The sequence below is a fragment of the Hyla sarda genome, assembly GCF_029499605.1.
Source record: "Hyla sarda isolate aHylSar1 chromosome 1 unlocalized genomic scaffold, aHylSar1.hap1 SUPER_1_unloc_11, whole genome shotgun sequence".
Classification (NCBI taxonomy): Eukaryota; Metazoa; Chordata; class Amphibia; order Anura; family Hylidae; genus Hyla; species Hyla sarda.
In genome coordinates, this window is record NW_026607572.1 from 1,882 (window position 1) to 20,561 (window position 18,680).

The 18,680-nt window shown below is 46.6% G+C and overlaps 1 protein-coding gene across 1 annotated transcript in view; it reads left to right on the forward strand.

Moving 5' to 3' along the window:
- Positions 1-2,153: 2,153 nt before the first annotated feature.
- LOC130297952 (oocyte zinc finger protein XlCOF22-like) overlaps positions 2,154-18,680 on the forward strand; it is a gene marked incomplete at its 3' end in the record, with an annotated part of 35,254 nt that continues 18,727 nt past the window's right edge. Inside the window, exons 1-4 of the mRNA XM_056550814.1 lie at positions 2,154-2,233; positions 4,069-4,346; positions 8,107-8,248; positions 10,223-10,280. Of these exons, the coding sequence (XP_056406789.1) occupies positions 2,154-2,233; positions 4,069-4,346; positions 8,107-8,248; positions 10,223-10,280 (558 nt within the window). The remainder of the gene's footprint in view (positions 2,234-4,068; positions 4,347-8,106; positions 8,249-10,222; positions 10,281-18,680) is intronic.

Below are 18,680 nucleotides of genomic sequence, written 5' to 3' on the forward strand. Positions count from 1 at the left end.
GCCCTTATCTCTGAGGGGGATCCTGACCACTAGATGTTTAGGATTCTGAGATGGCTAAACTAATCCACCTAGAGATAGAGCTTTTAGAGGCCTTCCTACCTCTATTAAGACCTGCAAATTGTACAAACAGGTTCTTATCCTTCCTTCAGGTACTGGTGACGTCTATGTAGTTAAGGACAGCTCTCCTAACATCCAAAAAACTGAAAGATCGCTCCTGCTCATTGTTAGGATGAGCACAAAAAGATGGGATAACAATATCCTGGGATCTGTGGAAGGAAGAAGAAACTTTTGGAATCAAATTTGTGTCTAGTTGAAAAATAATCTTATAGTCTAATACTCTGAAATAAGGTTGTTGAAAGGAGAGAGCCTGAATTTCACCAACCCTTCGGGCCGAAGTGATGGTTACTAGGAACACGGTTTTGATGGTAAGAAATGTTAAGGAAATAGAGTCTAAAGGTTCAAAAGGAGCTTTAGTTAGAGCTAAGAGGACCGTATTAATATTCCAAGAAGGACATTTTTTTTAAATTCTGGGTCTTAATTTGTCTGTAGCTTTAATTAACCTAGATATATAGATATCCTCTCCCAGTTTGGTCTGATAGAGGGCACCTAGGGCTGAGACCTGTACTCTACGAGTGTTAGGAGAGAGGTCCAGATCAAACACGTCTTGGATGAAGTCAAGAATTTTAGTGATATCAAGAGAATCAAAAGAAAAAGATGACTGGGGTGTGATCTGGCCGCCGTGCTGAATGGCCGCATAGAAGAGGTGCTCCTGCTCTAGTGCCGGGAAACTAGCTGTTGCAACTCTGCCAGCGACTTCCAGCTTTTCCCAAAAGCTCTATCCACCGCTATGGCGACCTCAGGCAGAAAGAGGAACCACAAACCGAGCAGTGCACAAAAGCTAACATACTTTTCCCGCTCCGGGGACTTGACCTGCAAGCTCTCCCAAGATGGCGCCTCGGAGCGTGCACAACAAACTCCTGCAGGCCGCAATAGATAAAAAAAGAGCGGACAACGGGGAAGATGCTGTCACAACTGTGAGTCCATACCAGACCCTACCTTCCACTTGGGTGCACCAGACACTGTCGTTTGAAGACTCGGCCCTGTGGGATGGCCCCGAACCTCCGCTTCTAATCACCGGCACTCCTCAAACTCTGAGTGCTGAAGCGGTTGACAACAAGACCTCTGACGAAGATGCAGATGGCGCCCCGGGTGATTCCCCGCAGGTCAGTCCTCTTAAAAAGAAACCTTGCATGGCTGCACCAGGTGAGGCTACTACTGAGCCTGAAGATACTGCTGCTTGTCCTGACACTGACTTGTTCACAGTGTACCAGACTAAGGATGCAGCGGTTTCAGACACCTTATTAAACGACATGCTGCTTTTACTGAGAAGCTCTCTACAAGCTGACTTTTCTAAGCTTCTCCGACCCCTGCAATCTTCCACTACTCTCCTGGAACACAAGATGTCCAGAGCTGAGACGGCTAGTTTATTTCGCTAAAGCCCACAATGAGCTACAAAGTGCGCATAATGGGCTCGATGGAAAAGTGGACTCCTTACATGCCAAGATGGTGGACTTTGAGGACCGCAATAGACGTAACAACGTCAAGTTTCGGGGTATCCCAGAGAATATACCGGGCTCCCAACTGGCCCGCTATGTTCACCACCTCACTAAACAGATTCTCCCGGACATGGAGGAATACGAGTACAGCGTTGATCGGGCCCACAGAGTACCGAACCCTCGTTCCCTACCAGAAGAGGTGCCGCGCGATGTCCTAGCGCGATTCACTTTTTTCCATGCAAAAGACTTGCTCCTTCAATACTCTCGGAGTCATCCTATCCTACCAGCGCCATATGAAGAGGTGAAGATGTATGCGGACCTTTCCGCTGCTACACTGCAGGCCAGGCGAAGCTTTGCTCCCCTCACAGAAACGCTCTGCAACCTGGGGGTCCCGTACCGGTGGGGTTTCGCAGCTAAAGTGCTGATCAATCGGCAGGGAAGGGTCCATGCTCTTCTTACGGCATCCCAAGGACTTTCAATCTTACAGGAGTGGGGTATGATTTCTGATGATGTCGAGATCCCTGGTCCACGGCCCCTCTCCCCACCGCACCGAGACCCGGTTTGACTCCCTGCTTTGTTTGAGTTTGTGGTATTACGATGACTCAGTATTTCCCGGTGCTGGAGCCCTTTCCTCTAACGAGCTCAGTTATTATATCTGTCCCACCCCAACTAAATCGGTGCTACACCTCGATTTATTCACCGGAGAACCTGTGCAACTGTTGTATTCCGTTGTGTTTTATCCTCCTTTCTCTTCTTTCTTACTTTTTTTTTTTAGTGCTGCCTATACTGCCATTTCTTTTACTGACCTCATTGTATTTATGGTTAATGTTTTTGCTTAGCCTGCATTGCATACTGACCTTTGTGCTAAGATATATATCTCTCGTGACTCCCAGCCTAGTGCCTTCAAACTCCATGGGATCTCCAACCTGCAGCGCAAGTCCATCTCCTAGGTGCACCAGAGGATGATTAAGGTCTGTATTTATGACATCCCCATCTGGCCCCTTTCGGGTTCAGTCTGGATTTTAATTGTCCCCCCTCACGCACTGCTGCACCTGTGTTTTTGAGTTGTGACATCCTTGTCTGAGCCACTTGGTGGTAAGTCGAGTTTTTAATCTATCTTTACACTCCTGTGGGGCACACTCTGAATTGATAGTCATGGGTATTGATGTTTTGTCCCTGAACGTCAACGGCCTTAATAGTCCCCAAAAATGACATTTTCTATGGCGGAAGGTGGAGAAACGCAATGCATCGATTGTATGTCTGCAAGAAACGCATGTCTCTTCTGAAAATCCTCCCCCTCTCCGCCATCGGAGATTTCCAGTGATGATCCATTTCTCCTTTGCCAAAAAGAAAAGGGGCGTACTAGTTGCATTCCGAGATGACCTTGCTGTTACCATATGCCGCCAAATTGTAGACCCTCATAGTCAGTTTATCGTTATCATGCGTACCCTTGATAATACACCTTTTACTTTAGTTAATCTATATGCCCCAAACAGTGGACAAAGTCGCTTTCTGAGAAGACTCTTCAAATTGCTACTCTGGGTCCGTGTGGGTGAGGTAATAGTGTGCGGTGATTTCAACACAGTCATTGACTCCGCTCTGGAGCATCGTAGAGACGCTCATCTGCCCACGGCACTCTCCTCTCCACTTACGACCTATTTGACGTGTGGAGAATATATCATACTTCGGAACGCGACTTTACCTACTTTTCCCCCAGATTTCACACCTACTCTAGGATAGACCTCATCCTGGTCTCAAGGGGTTTGTTAGAGCGGGTCACTAGTTCGGAGATTGGGGAGATTACCTGATGGGACCATGCCCCAACCCTGCTGTCAGCAACAACTTTTAGGGGTATTCCCCCAAAGGGGTTAGCCCTAAAACTAGAAATCCCCCCTATATTAAAAGGTCAATGTTTTATTAGTTCATTTAAAACAAGAAAACAAAATAAGTGTTTGGTGCTTGTTAAAAAAACGACCTGCGCTCAGCAGATTGAGTATGTGCTTCCAACAATATGACGGGCATTCACTCTTTTTGTATATAGCAATTAGCTTCTGGATATGCACTTATATATATGCTGGTATTGATGGTCGCTATTTAAAATTAGATGCTAGCCATCCGCCCCCCAACGTTTTGTCAGCCCACGCTGACTTAATCAAGGGAGTCCGGCTAACCCTGCTGTCAGTCACATTTTCTGCTCCCACACACAGCGACTTTGTCTGGAGGGCCAACATGCATGTTATTGCCCACTCTGAACATAGAAACCCAACTTTTGGTATAAGATACGGGTACCAAAGCCCACTCCTGATATTCAGCCCTTGGTGATAGAAATTGAAATTAGAAACCACTTAATTAGGCACCAATAAGGCTAGGTTAAAACATAACTTTTACTTTATCCGATAGAAAATACATGTATTGTATTGAATAAAAGTTATGAAGATGAAGTAAAAGTTATGTTTTAACCTAGCCTTATTGGTGCCTAATTAAGTGGTTTCTAATCCCACTCTGAACATAGCAAAACTATTGAAACCTCTGTGGAGGAATACTTTCGCTTAAATTCTACTCCTGGTGTAACATGCACCTCCCTGTGGCTGGCCCACAAGGCGGTCATTAGAGGCAATTTCATTCGTCTGGGTTCCTTACGAACAGAAGACATACAAGAGGCTATCAACAAGGTCGCTGTGTTGGAAGCTTTACATAAGACTACTCCCTCGACAGACTTATATTCCCAACTCATACACTTTCGCACCCTCTTACGACAACTTTTACTCTACCAATATGAAGCAGATATTCGTAGGTCAAAATTCAATTTTTATACCTGGGATAACAAACCAACATCCCTATTAGCCAAGCATCTTAAGCCGCCCAGGACAAAATGTAAAATTGGCACTTTAAAACACCCTTCCTCTAACACTGTCCTCCTCTCCCCTAGGGACATTGCTAACGCATTCAAATCTTACTATTGTGGTTTATACAACCTACAGACTGACTCCCAGATGGTCCAGCCAACTGAGGAAGCTATCGACTCTTTCCTTCATTCTCTATCTGACTCTGCTCTCCTGTCGCTTAACTCACCTATCTTCCAGAGATTGAGACCGCTATAGCATCTTTGCCCTCACACAAAACGCCTGGTCCTGACGGCCTACCGAATGAGTATTACAAGAGATACAAGGACATTTTACGCCCCCATTTACATGCAGTCTTTAATGTCACTATGTCCTCTGGTTCTTTCCCTCAAGAAATGCTTGCAGCTCTTCTCACCACTATACAAAAATCCGGAAAACCCCTGGATCAAACTCCTAGCTATCGACCCATCTAGCTCCTGAACGGGGATGTTAAACTTTACGCAAAAATGTTATCGTCTAGATTACTGCCCATTCTACCCTACTTGTTTGGTGCCGACCAGGTTGGCTTCACTCCAGGTCGTCAAGCACCCGATAATACTAGGCGCATGCTGTCCCTCCTACAACATTGTGAGCATCACCGTACCCCTGCAGATTTCCTTACTCTTTACGCTGAAAAGGCATTCGACAGGGTGAACTGGCAATATGCATTCTCAGCACTGAGAGCATTTTGGGTTTTCGGGCCAGATTTTGGAAGCACTTTACTCCAATCCGACTGCGATGGTTTTCTCGGAGGGTTCTCTCTCTGATCGGTTCAACCTGTCGAACGGCATGAGACAGGGGTGCCAATTCTCACCCCTACTTTTTGTCCTCTCCATTGAGCCTTTAGCGTGTGCCATAAGTGCCCATCATGGAATACACGGAATTGACGTTGGAGGTTATTCTCATGAATTGGCTTTATTTGCTGACGATATCATCCTCACCCTAACCGATGTCCCGTCATCTCTATCAGCTTTATTCTCCCTCTTGGCGTGATTTAGCGATATCTCTTTCTATAAGCTCAATTCTTCAAAATCCCAAATATTGCCTGTTAACCTCCACATGCTTGTAATTGACTCTCTTAAACGACATTTCAACCTTGACTGGCAGACAGAATCCCCCCCACACCCCCACACCCCACATTTATATAGACAGCAGGCCCCCCCTTATATAGACAGCAGCCCCACACTTATATGGACAGCAGCCCCCCCACACACACACACTTATATAGACAGCAGGGCCCCCCTTATAGACAGCACTCACTCTGCTGCTAGATCAGTGGTCTCCAAAGTGTGGACCACCAGCTGTTGCAAAACTACAACTCCCAGGGGAGGAGGAATGACTTGTGTGTCACATGCTCCTCCATAGGATGCAATGATGCGATCGGGAGAACAGGACAGCAGCACTGCAGGTATTGGAGGAGGATCAGTGTAACAATAGCGAATTTTAATTCGCTATTGTCAAACAATGGGCGGGCTCGGCTGCCACAGTGAAATTATTTAAAGTTCCTCGGGCGGCCCGGTACCGTTTGATCCACGGACCGGTACTGGTCCGCGGCCCGGGGGTTGGGGAACACTACTCTAAATGATGTACTGGCACTACTACCGATGGTAACCGGCTGTTGCCGGTTGTCCCTGATCAATACAACAGCTGGCTAGCATACAAATAAGTCGCATTGCACAACGGCTTCCTAAAATCCTATCAACTTATTTTTGTTTTGTTATCTCTTCCTTTGCTTCTCTTAATTCAATTCCTTGTTTATTTTTTTTACACTTACCTATTTGTCTAGACTGAACCGGGGGCATTGTCTCCCTGAGCACTAGACCTTATAAGGCTGTTATATGTTCAACTAGTTGACATGCTTTATTTCTATGTATACAACTGTTACTTCTGCTTTATGACAAATTCGAAAACAATAAAAACTTATTGAATAAAAAAAAAGAAAAGAAAAAGATGACCCACACCAAGAGGAATATTTCTTCCACACCTTAGTGTACATTTTAGAGGTAGAAAGTTTATGACTTGCCAAGAGGGTATTGATCACTCTATCTGAGAATCCCTTCTTCTCTAGCAGGAACTTTTCAGAATCCATGCTGATAGATTGAGGTTCTGAACCTGTCTGTGTAGAATTGGTCCCTGAGAGAGCAGGTCCTGGTGAGCAGGGAACATAATTGGCTTGTGCAGCCTCATGGACTGTAGCAGAGCAAATCATCATCCCCTCTTGGGCCAGAATAGAGAAACTAAGATCAGGGTGCACTTCTCTCAACTTAGTTTTTGAAGGACCCTGGGAATTACCGGAATAGGAGGGAAGGCATAGACTAGACTGAAGTTCCATGTCTGAGCTAAGGCATCTGTCACCACTGGATGGTCCCTTGGATTGAGGGGGAAAAAAATTCAGTTTTTTTCTGGTGGCGAACAAGTCGATCTGGGGGACACCCCATTTCTCTGTTATCAATCTGAAAGCCCAGTCTGCTAGACACCATTCCCCGGGATCTAGGGTCTGCCTGCTGAGAACATCTGCCTGTAGATTCCAGACTCCTGTTAGGTGTACGGCTGTTATGGATAAGATTCTGTCTTCTGCCCAAGAAAAAATGTTCTTTGCTATTGATTGGAGATGACTGTGTCTGGGGCCTCCATAATGGCGGATAAAGGACACTGCCGTGGTATTGTTGGAGTGAAGAAGAATGTGTCTGCCTCTGCAGAATGGTTCTAGGTGTTGGAGAGACATCCACATGGCTAGAAGCGCCCTTAAGTTTGAGGATTTCTGAGCTAGTACAGGTCCCCATCTGCCCTGAACTGCATGATCCACTGTGTGGGCTCCTCACCCCCACGTGCTGGCATCTGTGGTAATAATCAGGGGATCCTCCTGAAACCAATGAACCCCCTGACTCAGGTTTTCCTGGGAGAGCCACCAAACTAACATTTTTTTTTTTTTTTTATGGGAATCAGTACATTCTCCAAGGAAAATAGGGATTTGTCTCATACTGCTAGGAGCCATCTTTGTAGTGGTCTTGAGGGAAATTGGGCCCACCTCACTGACGGGATGCAAGACGTTAGGTGACCCAATATGGACATTGCATAATGGATTAAGAAATACCTTCTAGCACAAAATTCTGTTATTAACTGCTGAATCTTCAACTTCTTTGCTGGTGGGAAGAAAGATTGTTGGACAGTCGAGTCTAGGAGGACTCCTAAAAATTGTTTTACTGGACTGGGAGAAAGATCGGACTTTTCTAAGTTGAGTATCCAGCCCAGGCTCTGAAGAATCTAAATGTTCCTGTGAATGTGGACCTGTAATCGAGGAACAGAATCGTCCAGATAGGGAATAATAATATTAAACTCCCTCCTCAGAAGGGACACCACCTCCGACATGAGTTTTGTAAATATGGGGGGGCAGAAGAAAGCCCGAAGAGCAGACAAACTAGTAGTGACGGATTCTGCCCTCCCAGGAAACGGCAAACCTCAGGAACTGCTGAGATTCCCTATGAATTGGAAGATGCTAATAGGCGTCCTTCAAATCAATAGTTGCCATTACTGAATTTTTCTTTATTAGAGCTACTGCTGATTTTATTGTTTCCATTTTGAATTTTCTGTACTTTACAAATTTGTTCAGGGGTTTAAAATTTATTATGGTTCTGAACTTCCCACTGTTTGTTTTTTACCAAAAACAGGTGAGCGTAACGTCCCTGTTTTAGTTGATGTAAGAGAACTTAGACAACCGCGCCCAATTTTAATAAATCTTGAACCCCCTGAAGAATCTGCGAGGAATGATTTGAAGTTAGAGTCATTACAAACTTTTGAGGAGGAGGGGAGGTAAATTCCACTATGTAGCCTTCCTGTATAATTTTCACAATCCAGGGATTGGGAATTAAAGCTTCCCGATTGTGGGCAAAAGAGGTTAACCGAGCCCCCCACAGGAATGGCGTCATTGTTTCTTGATATCGGATTCAGTCTGCGAGGGATTAAGAATGAATCCTCTACCTCTGCCACCCTTGCTATAAGACCAGCGTCCTGTTTTTCCTTTCCCTCCTCTATAAGATTGACTTGGTTGGCATAGGAGACGAAAAGGAGTCTTCTTTTTAGGTTCTGCTTTCTCCCGAGGAAATCCTTTTTTATTATCAGCTGCTTTAGCTGAGATGAAGTCTAACTCAGGACCAAATACAAACTGACTGTGAAAGGGAAGGGAGCATAACTTGGATTTTGATGCTAGATCCCCAGACCAGGACTTTAACCATAAGACACGTCTTGAGGAGTTCGATAACACAGCTGTACGTGCAGATAATCTGACAGACTCGGCAGAAGCATCCGATAAAAATTTTAGGCCATCTTGAGGAGAGGGAGAGATCCAAGAATCTGGTCACGAGGCGTATCACCTTGAAGATGCAGGGGCAGTTGATCTAGCCACACACCAAGGGTTCTAGCAACACATGTGGAAGCAATGCTAGGACGTAAAAGGGTCGCAGCAGCTTCCCAAGTCTTTTTATGAAGAGCTGGGTAGCGTTCTCAAAGGGTAAGGAAGTGTGTTTTGCCACCTTCGCAATAGGGATGTCTACTTTAGGTATAGTGTCCCAATCTTCCGAATCCTTATTATCAAAGGGATAGCATCCTTTAATCCCTTTGTAATGAAGGATCCTTTTTCAGGTTTGGACCATTCATCTTTAATGATTTTATGAATGTTGAATTGTTCTAGGCTCCTGAACTTCTTCTATACCAAAGGAGGATCTAATGGCTCAGATTAGTTCCTCAGTATCCTCAGGACTAAACAGGAATATTCTGAAGCCAAGGTCCTCCTCTACCTCAGGACATTCAACCACTTCTTGTTCTTCAATATCCTAAGTAGCGGTACTTTCCACTGAGTCCAAAAAAGTAATTATCTTAGGCTGTGGCACCTTAACCACAGCTGAGGTAGAAGCGACGGGCTGAGATGATTTAGCAGCTTGAATCTCTGTGTGGATAATCTCCTTAATCTCTCTCATAAGGTCAGGGGTTTCCTCCCTAACTAAATTATCCAAACATCTTTTACATATCGGCTTCTTAACACAGTCCTTATTACACAATAAACATTTCCTTTTAGTATGTTTAGGTTTAGGGACAGTAACATCCTTTTCTCTCTGAAATAAAAACAAGGGAGGAAAGGATCAGAAAAACAACTGTAGATAGGCTTGGGTATAGACCACATAGCCCTCAGTACTCCCGGATCCCGGATTCTGCAGCGTCTCACCCTCAGAGACTTTTGGTGGAGTAGACATCGTGGGCTCTGGAAGCTCCATACAGCGAGCTGAATGAAGCAGAGGACGCTAGACTAAGGATCCTTTAATAGAGGACACTGTCTGGGGTCTGGAAGCGATCCCGTTTGAATTTGCCCACCTCTTAATCCTCTAGGGCAGGCCGGAGCATGTGACACTGCCCCCTCTGCAAGTGACATAAGACACCAACCACGGGACTGGGGATCTGCCCGGAACTGACCCCACGATAGCGGAAATGAGGTCAGACGCCGGCCGGCACTGGCATTACTTCCACGGAACCGGAATGAAGGCTCCGTGCGACGCTGGAAAAAAAGTCAGCACGGGAGCGGAAGAGAAGCCGGCTCTCTGATCCGCACCCACTCTGCATAAGCCCGACCTGGATGCCGCAGAAGTAGGTGGGGAAAAATAAATATTCTATCAAGCGGGATCCATCTCCCGCACCTCTCAGGTTACCTGCCCGGATCGGGACAGGAAAAAACACTGGAGGGGAGAGGAAGGGGAGGGTCTTTTAACCTCTCAGTGTTTTTCCCTGTCCAATCAGGCAGAGGCAATCTCAGGGTGCTGTCGTGGAGACGACTAGAGAAAATAACAGTATGATGGTATAAGTCACTGCAGTAGTAATATGTTGTCCTGCTGGTTTGGGGTTATTAGTTTATGTTTCTAAACCACAACCTGTGAGAAAATCCTGCATGTGCCCCTGGTGAGCGGCGATACATACACTATATATGCATCACCATTCTCTTACATTCATAGGCTGCAGGTGGATGCACAATATTCTGCCTAGCATGGTGCTTCCAACCCGCGCTGCACCAGTGATGGGGGGGGGGGGGGACACACACACCAAATGCACCTTTATCTGTGTAGACAAAAAACATTGCATCGGCCCTGACTAAGATAAAGAAAGCCCACTCAGGACCTCAGGTGCAAATGTTTCCTGACCAAGTTTGACATTATCTGGGCAAAGGGCCCGACTTGCCACAATAAAGAGTCATGGGGGGGTGAGGGGGGCATAGGGGCAAGGGTGGCATGGGGGCGAGGGGGCATGGGAGACGGGGGAGGCATGGGAGGCGAGGGAGACATGGGAGGGCATGAAAGGAAAGGCGACAATCTGATAGAAGGCCTCCTCGAAGGGTCCCAAAATGGTGATTTCTCTCAGAACCTAGTGGTCGGCATTTATCATTGTAGGTTTAAGGTGCAAATAAACCCTGCTTGCTCCTTTTTTGCGCCTTTTCTAGACACGAAAAAACAGTCTAAAGACAATGATAAACGTCGGCCAGTGTCAATTAGGATAATTAAAGACAAAAGCTCCTCGAGATCTCTGACCACAATCTCATCTTGTATAATATGGGAGAGTCCACGAGAGAACGTGTCCACCAGCGCTTCCTTATCCCAGCACACTTCTGCTGCTAGAATACAGAACTCTATTGAATTCTTGGCCACAGTTCTCGTCCTCTGTTACATGGACATGAGCTGCTCTGCCGCAGAGGGAGAACGGACAGGGAGATTAAAGGGGAACTCCACTGCCCCAGTGGTCAGAACATTTAGTTCCAAGCGCTGGGTGTGGGCTGCGGGAATCATGATGTCACACTGTGCCCCCTCAGTGCAAGTCTATGGAAACGAGCGTGATGGCCTCGTACACATAGGGATATTTCTTGTCCATATTCCAGCTGTAGTATCACATTAGTTTGGATTTTGGGTGAATAGAAGAATATACAGCAAGAGACAGGACAGAGAGATTAAAGAATTCTACACAATTATTACAGCAGAAGAATCTGTGACTTTTCTCTATATTAAGTTGTTACTACTCACCTGGGCGGTTACCTGTAGGAACATCCTCCTTATACTGCTCATCACCGCTCATATCTGTCTCTTCTTCTTCCTTTATGTCTGTAGCATTAATATTGTTCAGATCTTTCCCTGTCGGAATGTCCTCCTTATACTGCTGATCAAGAGGATGGGGACACCTCTCTGGTGCTGTTCTCTTACTGGATCTGACTGTAGGGAACACATACAGAGACTGAATTCATTCTTTACATAGAAATAATGAGAGGACGTGTGTATATAGTCATGTCTATTACCTGGTGATGTGAGGGGCTGCTGATCCTCCATCATGACCTGATCCTTGTACTGATCCTTGTGTCCTTCTACATACTCCCACTCCTCCATGGAGAAATAGACTGCCACGTCCTGACACCTTATAGGAACCTGACACATAATAATACAGTCATCACCCCGACCCCTCCAGTGGTGTTACTGTATAATGTCCCAGCATTCCCAGCAGTGTCACCTCTCCAGTCACCACCAGACCCCTCCATTACTGTATAATGTCCCAGCATTCCCAGCAGTGTCACCTCTCCAGTCATCACCAGACCCCTCCATTACTGTATAATGTCCCAGCATTCCCAGCAGTGTCACCTCTCCAGTCATCACCAGACCCCTCCATTACTGTATAATGTCCCAGCAGTGTCACCTCTCCAGTCATCACCAGACCCCTCCATTACTGTATAATGTCCCAGCAGTGTCACCTCTCCAGTCATCACCAGACCCCTCCATTACTGTATAATGTCCCAGCAGTGTCACCTCTCCAGTCATCACCAGACCCCTCCATTACTGTATAATGTCCCAGCAGTGTCACCTCTCCAGTCATCACCAGACCCCTCCATTACTGTATAATGTCCCAGCATTCCCAGCAGTGTCACCTCTCCAGTCATCACCAGACCCCTCCATTACTGTATAATGTCCCAGGAGTGTCACCTCTCCAGTCATCATCAGACCCCTCCATTACTGTATAATGTCCCAGCAGTGTCACCTCTCCAGTCATCACCAGACCCCCCATTACTGTATAATGTCCCAGCAGTGTCACCTCTCCAGTCATCACCAGACCCCTCCATTACTGTATAATGTCCCAGCAGTGTCACCTCTCCAGTCATCACCAGACCCCTCCATTACTGTATAATGTCCCAGCAGTGTCACCTCTCCAGTCATCACCAGACCCTCCATTACTGTATAATGTCCCAGCATTCCCAGCAGTGTCACCTCTCCAGTCATCACCAGACCCCTCCATTACTGTATAATGTCCCAGCAGTGTCACCTCTCCAGTCATCACCAGACCCCTCCATTACTGTATAATGTCCCAGCAGTGTCACCCCTCCAGTCATCACCAGACCCCTCCATTACTGTATAATGTCCCAGCATTCCCAGCAGTGTCACCTCTCCAGTCATCACCAGACCCCTCCATTACTATATAATGTCCCAGCATTCCCAGCAGTGTCACCTCTCCAGCCATCACCAGACCCCTCCATTACTGTATAATGTCCCAGCAGTGTAACCTCTCCAGTCATCACCAGACCCCTCCATTACTGTATAATGTCCCAGCATTCCCAGCAGTGTCACCTCTCCAGTCATCACCAGACCCCTCCATTACTGTATAATGTCCCAGCAGTGTAACCTCTCCAGTCATCACCAGACCCCTCCATTACTGTATAATGTCCCAGCATTCCCAGCAGTGTCACCTCTCCAGTCATCACCAGACCCCTCCATTATTGTATAATGTCCCAGCAGGGTCACCTCTCCAGTCATCACCAGACCCCTCCATTACTGTATAATGTCCCAGCAGGGTCACCTCTCCAGTCAGCAGCTCCATCATCTTGTTGATGAGTTCTCGGATCTTCTGTTCATCCATTTCCTCATGTATCAGGGAGTGAGATGGGGGCCCCGGGATTGGGCTCAGGGTTCTTCCCCATCCTTCACACACAGGGGCCCGACAGCGCCCACTAGAGGACTTCTTCACTACTGTATAATCCTGTGTATGGAGAGACACATTAATATCACTACATACATTCCCAGAATCCCTCACCTCTCCAGTCATATCCATCTGTTTTTACATAGATAAGAATGAGGTCATGTGACATCACTCCCAGAATCCCTCACCTCTCCAGTCATATCCATCTGTTATTACATAGATAAGAATGAGGTCATGTGACATCACTCCCAGAATCCCTCACCTCTCCAGTCATATCCATCTGTTATTACATAGATAAGAATGAGGTCATGTGACATCACTCCCAGAATCCCTCACCTCTCCAGTCATATCCATCTGTTATTACATAGATAAGAATGAGGTCATGTGACATCACTCCCAGAATCCCTCACCTCTCCAGTAAGCCGGAAGAGTATCTGTAGGGTGAGGTTTATGATCCTGTCGGCCATCTTGTTCCTGTCTCTCTCCATGGTTGATGGGTCATCCAGGAGAATTCTCTTATATAGAAGATATCAGCAGAGGATCCTGGATTGGAGAAACCTGAAGGGAAGAAGAGGAGATGATGATAAACCGCACCAGATTCTATGGAGAAATAAAATCCATTTCCTGGAGATAATCTGGGGAAACATCTGAGGAGACATTATAGGAGTTTTCAGATTTCTCTATAAAACAAAATCCATTGTCCGAGGGCTGTAAAATAAGAGACTAGAGCGCACTCCCCTCTCCCGTCCAGTGGTGGCGCTCTGGTCCTCCAGGTCTTCTGAGGTCGCTCTCCCTGCTCTGCTGAAGACGTTGTGAATCCATTTCTCCTAATCTCTGAGGCTGCGGTGTATTCAGAACGTCTTCATCAGAGCAGGGAGAAGAATAGAGGGATTCAATATGACATTGTCCAATGAAGAATAGTGAAATGTGTCCACTAGGGGGCACAATATACATCACAATTACATCAGGATTTTATGTGAATTGTGATATGTCCCCCGGAAGAACCTGCTGTTACCTGCAGCAGAGGCCAAGCATCATATACCGTTACACACGCAGGGTCTGGGCCACCACCGGAGTCAGTGTTTCCCAAGCAGGGTGCCTCCAGCTGTTACAGCATTTGGCTGTCAGAGCATGCTGGGAGTTGTAGTTTTACAACAGCTGGAGGCACGCTGGTTTGGAAACACTGTCTTAAGTAATAATAGGGGCGCGGGAGAAACTTAAAAAACCTGATACTTACATAGTCCTGTATGGAAGAAGTGGCTGATACTCGGAGAAAAGAGACTGACCAGGTGACAGGATGGGCGGGTAAGTGACCTGATACCTTCACCATCCAGACATCCCCTGGGAGGCAGTATAGGCAGGAAATCAGGAAACAACCGCTGGTCGGCACGGCGCTCCCTAGAAAAACAACCGCAGAGTGCCATGTCTAAGCCACGCCCACCTACATTATTTTATTACAAAAATGGGATATAAACTTATTAGGGGAGGGCCTTCTATTACAAACCCTGAATAACGCTCTGCCATAGTGATCAGTGTTATCGGTGCTCGGCTTATACAGGCTGTGGAGGTGTCTGTATACTTAGAGCACCGATCTGAGCACAGAGCATGGTAAGGGGCCCTCCGGCCGTCATCTCAGCTGATCTAGACTCCGCCCCCAACAACTGCATTTTACTCATTTTAGATCCTGCAATCGACACGAGGCTGAAGTTGGTTTCTTATTCGTCCAGTTTCTTATTCACTGAAGTTGGTTTCTTATTCTCATTGTCTTATAGATGACTGTGACTAATAAACCTTTTCTCCTCTTATTTCTCTGCAGTAAATCTGTTTTTTATACATAAATGTTGAATATTATTTGGGAACAATCAGGTTCAAAAGAAAAAATCTAGATTGTTTGTATTTTTCCTGAAAAAAACAATAGTAAAAAATGGATGAAAAAATTTGTATTTTTAATAAGTAACTGATGATTTCAAAGGGTTAAACGCGATTGGGCCACTGAATTAAGTATGGAAATATAAAGAGTAAGGGCCCCTCCATAATACCCAACTGTATCCAGCCTGGCCCAAAAAGTGGATTGGCATTAATACAGGTGCCAACCTTGCCAACTATATACATTTTCTGCATTTTGAATAAGTAACTGATGATTTCAAGGGGTTAAACACTGTTGGGCCACTTACCTAAGGGATACTAAATAAAGAGTAAGGGCCCCTCTATATTTTTCAACCATATCCAGCCTGGCCCAAATTGTGGATTGGCATGAAAACAGGTGCCAACCTTGCCATGTATATACATTTTCTACATTTTGAATAAGTAACTGGTGATTTCAAGGGGTTAAATGCCATGTCTAAGCCACGCCCACCTACATTCTTTTATTACAAAAATGGGATATAAACTTATTAGGGGAGGGGCTTCTATTACAAACCCTGAATAACGCTCTGCCATAGTGATCAGTGTTATCGGTGCTCGGCTTATACAGGCTGTGGAGGTGTCTGTATACTTAGAGCCCCGATCTGAGCACAGAGCATGGTAAGGGACCCTCCGGCCGTCATCTCAGCTGATCTAGACTCCGCCCCCCAACAACTGCATTTTACTCATTTTAGATCCTGCAATCGACTTTGATCATGGAATCTAAAGGGTTAACGGCGATGAGCGTCATTAGTGGTGAGTCCTGGCTGCTTATAGCTCCTGAGCTCACCTCAAAGTCCCATATGGGGCACATAATGTAAATATACATCGTGTCCTTAAGGGTTAATAATAAGCATCCCCAATAATCCTGATCTGATGGTGACCGCACACACATACCTGTATCTGTAGAGGAGCCGTGTGCTTACAGGACCTGCGATGAAGTCACCGTCATGTGATCAGTCACATGGAGGAGGAGTCACATGATCAGGGGCTGCTGCTCTGAGAGATCTCCACAAACAACACAACAGCAGTGACTGCCCCACCAGGACCTGCTCTGTATCTGCTACATGCTGGGGGTGTAGGACCTGTGATGATGTCACAATCATGTGACCAGTACATTTGGGGGCGAAGTTTAGCAGTTTAGATGTGACTGCGGCTGAAGGACCTGCGGGAAGGATCATGTGACAGGAGTGGGCGGAGCTCAACAGTGCAGGATAGAAGACATTGTGATTGAAGGACCTGGGATAATGGTCATGTGACAGCAGAGTCCTGTATACGCTGAGCAGATGAGCCTAGAGCAGCAGCCCCTGATCATGTGACTCCTCCATGTGACTGATCACATGACTGTGACATCATGCAGGTCCTATAAGTGGCTCCTGTACAGTCTGCAGGTGGAGGTATGTGTGTGGTTACATGTGGAGGCTGTCAGATGGGGTTTTTTTAACTATTAACCCCTTCATGACTCGGTAGTTTTGAGTTTTAACCCCTTAAGGACACAGTGATTTCTCTTTTTAAATTTTTTTTTCCTTCTAATAGCCATAATGATTGCAAATTCCTCTTTACAAATCCATATGAGGCTTCTTGTACTTGTTGTTTCTTTGCACCACAGATTTGTACTTTGTAATGACATCACTCATTTTACCTCAAAACAAGGGCCAAAAAAATATTAATTGTTGGGTGAAAGTAATTTTTAAAATCTGGTGTCTTCTGTTTGGACGCAGTGCACATTACGGTAATAATTCTCTTTATTCTGTAGGTCCAAACGATTACAATGATAAATGATTTATATAGGTTTTATTTTAACACTTTTAAAATATAAAAAAGTTCAAACTTTTTGTACAAAAATGATTTTGCATCAGCTTACATACACTGATCAATGCTGTGATGCTGAGGCTGCCTGCAGGATTGGAGCGTCGTTCAGACAGCATGGAGCAAGGTTAGGGACCTCCACCCGTTCTCTCAGCTGACCGGGACCCCGCTATTTCACTGTGGGTGTCCTTATCAGCTCCACTGAGCTACCGGAAATAGATTTTTGGCATTGGTGATGTCCGGCATTAGCAATGAGTCCCAGATGCTGATAGCAGGTAGGTCCTAGGGGCTATGAATTGTGCTGAACTCCTGACTGTGCTTCATAGACTGGCAGCGGCCTCCCTCCCCTCCAAATCTTATCACTTTAATGACAGGAGTCCCTGCTCTGAAAGGGGTTTCCTGTAGGGATCGACCGATTATCAGTATGGACGATATTATTGGCCGATAATCACGATTTTGGGCATTATCGGTATCGGCAATTATCTTGCCAATAAGCCAATAATGCCCCGCCCCCCGCACCGCCCCCACCGCACCGCGACCGCCACCCCCCCGAACCGCCGCACCGCACCCCCGACCCACCGCATCGCGTCGCACCCCCCACCGTGATGCTGGGCGGTATACCGGTATGGATTTTTGCCCATACAGCTATATCGGTCGGGCCCCTCCCCCACCCTCCGAGTCAATAAAAAAATGTAACTTACCCATAATGGGGGTGGTCCGGGCCATCCATCGTTCCTGTAGTGTCCGGGGGCGTTCCGGGTGAAGAGTGAACCGGTCCGGGCTGTCCTTCTTCTCCGGCGGTCATCTTCTCCACTCCGGGCAGGCTCCGGCCTAGTACGCTGCATAGACGCCGCTACGCCGTGACGTCAGGTGCGTCACTGTGCAGCGGCGTCTATGCAGCGTACTAGGCCGGAGCCTGCCCGGAGTGGAGAAGATGGCCCCCGGAGAAGAAGGACAGCCCGGACCGGTTCACTCTTCACCCGGAACGCCCCCGGACACTACAGGAACGATGAATGGATGGCCCGGACCATCCTGACAGGTAGGGGAGAGAAGCGGGTGGTGGCGGCGGCGGCGGCCTATGGCCCCGCAAAAGCCACTGCAGATCATTGATTTAAAGCGCCCGCTTTAAATCAATGATCTGCAGCGGTGTCGCAGGGGGTTAAATAGCCGATAACTTATACCGGAATATCAGTATAAGTTATCGGCTATCGGCCCTAACCTGCACCGATTATCGGTATCGGTATCGGCCCTAAAAAACCGATATCGGTCGATCCCTAGTTTCCTGCACAAGAGCAGAAGATATGCCAGATTTGATGCGTCTCCTGCTCCGGAGCTGGGCCCATGGCTATACATTATATACCTCCTGCCCAGTCAGCCATGAAGGAGTTAAATGGTGGTGATGCATTGCTACTTACCTTTTTTGGGGCCACACACTATACAGATAGCTGCTTATTGTCCCTTCTACTCGCTGGGATAAGATCAACCAGTCTAGCTAGGGTTAAGTGGCGCACAGCACTGCCAATTCTATCCTTAGGGGCCAGACAGT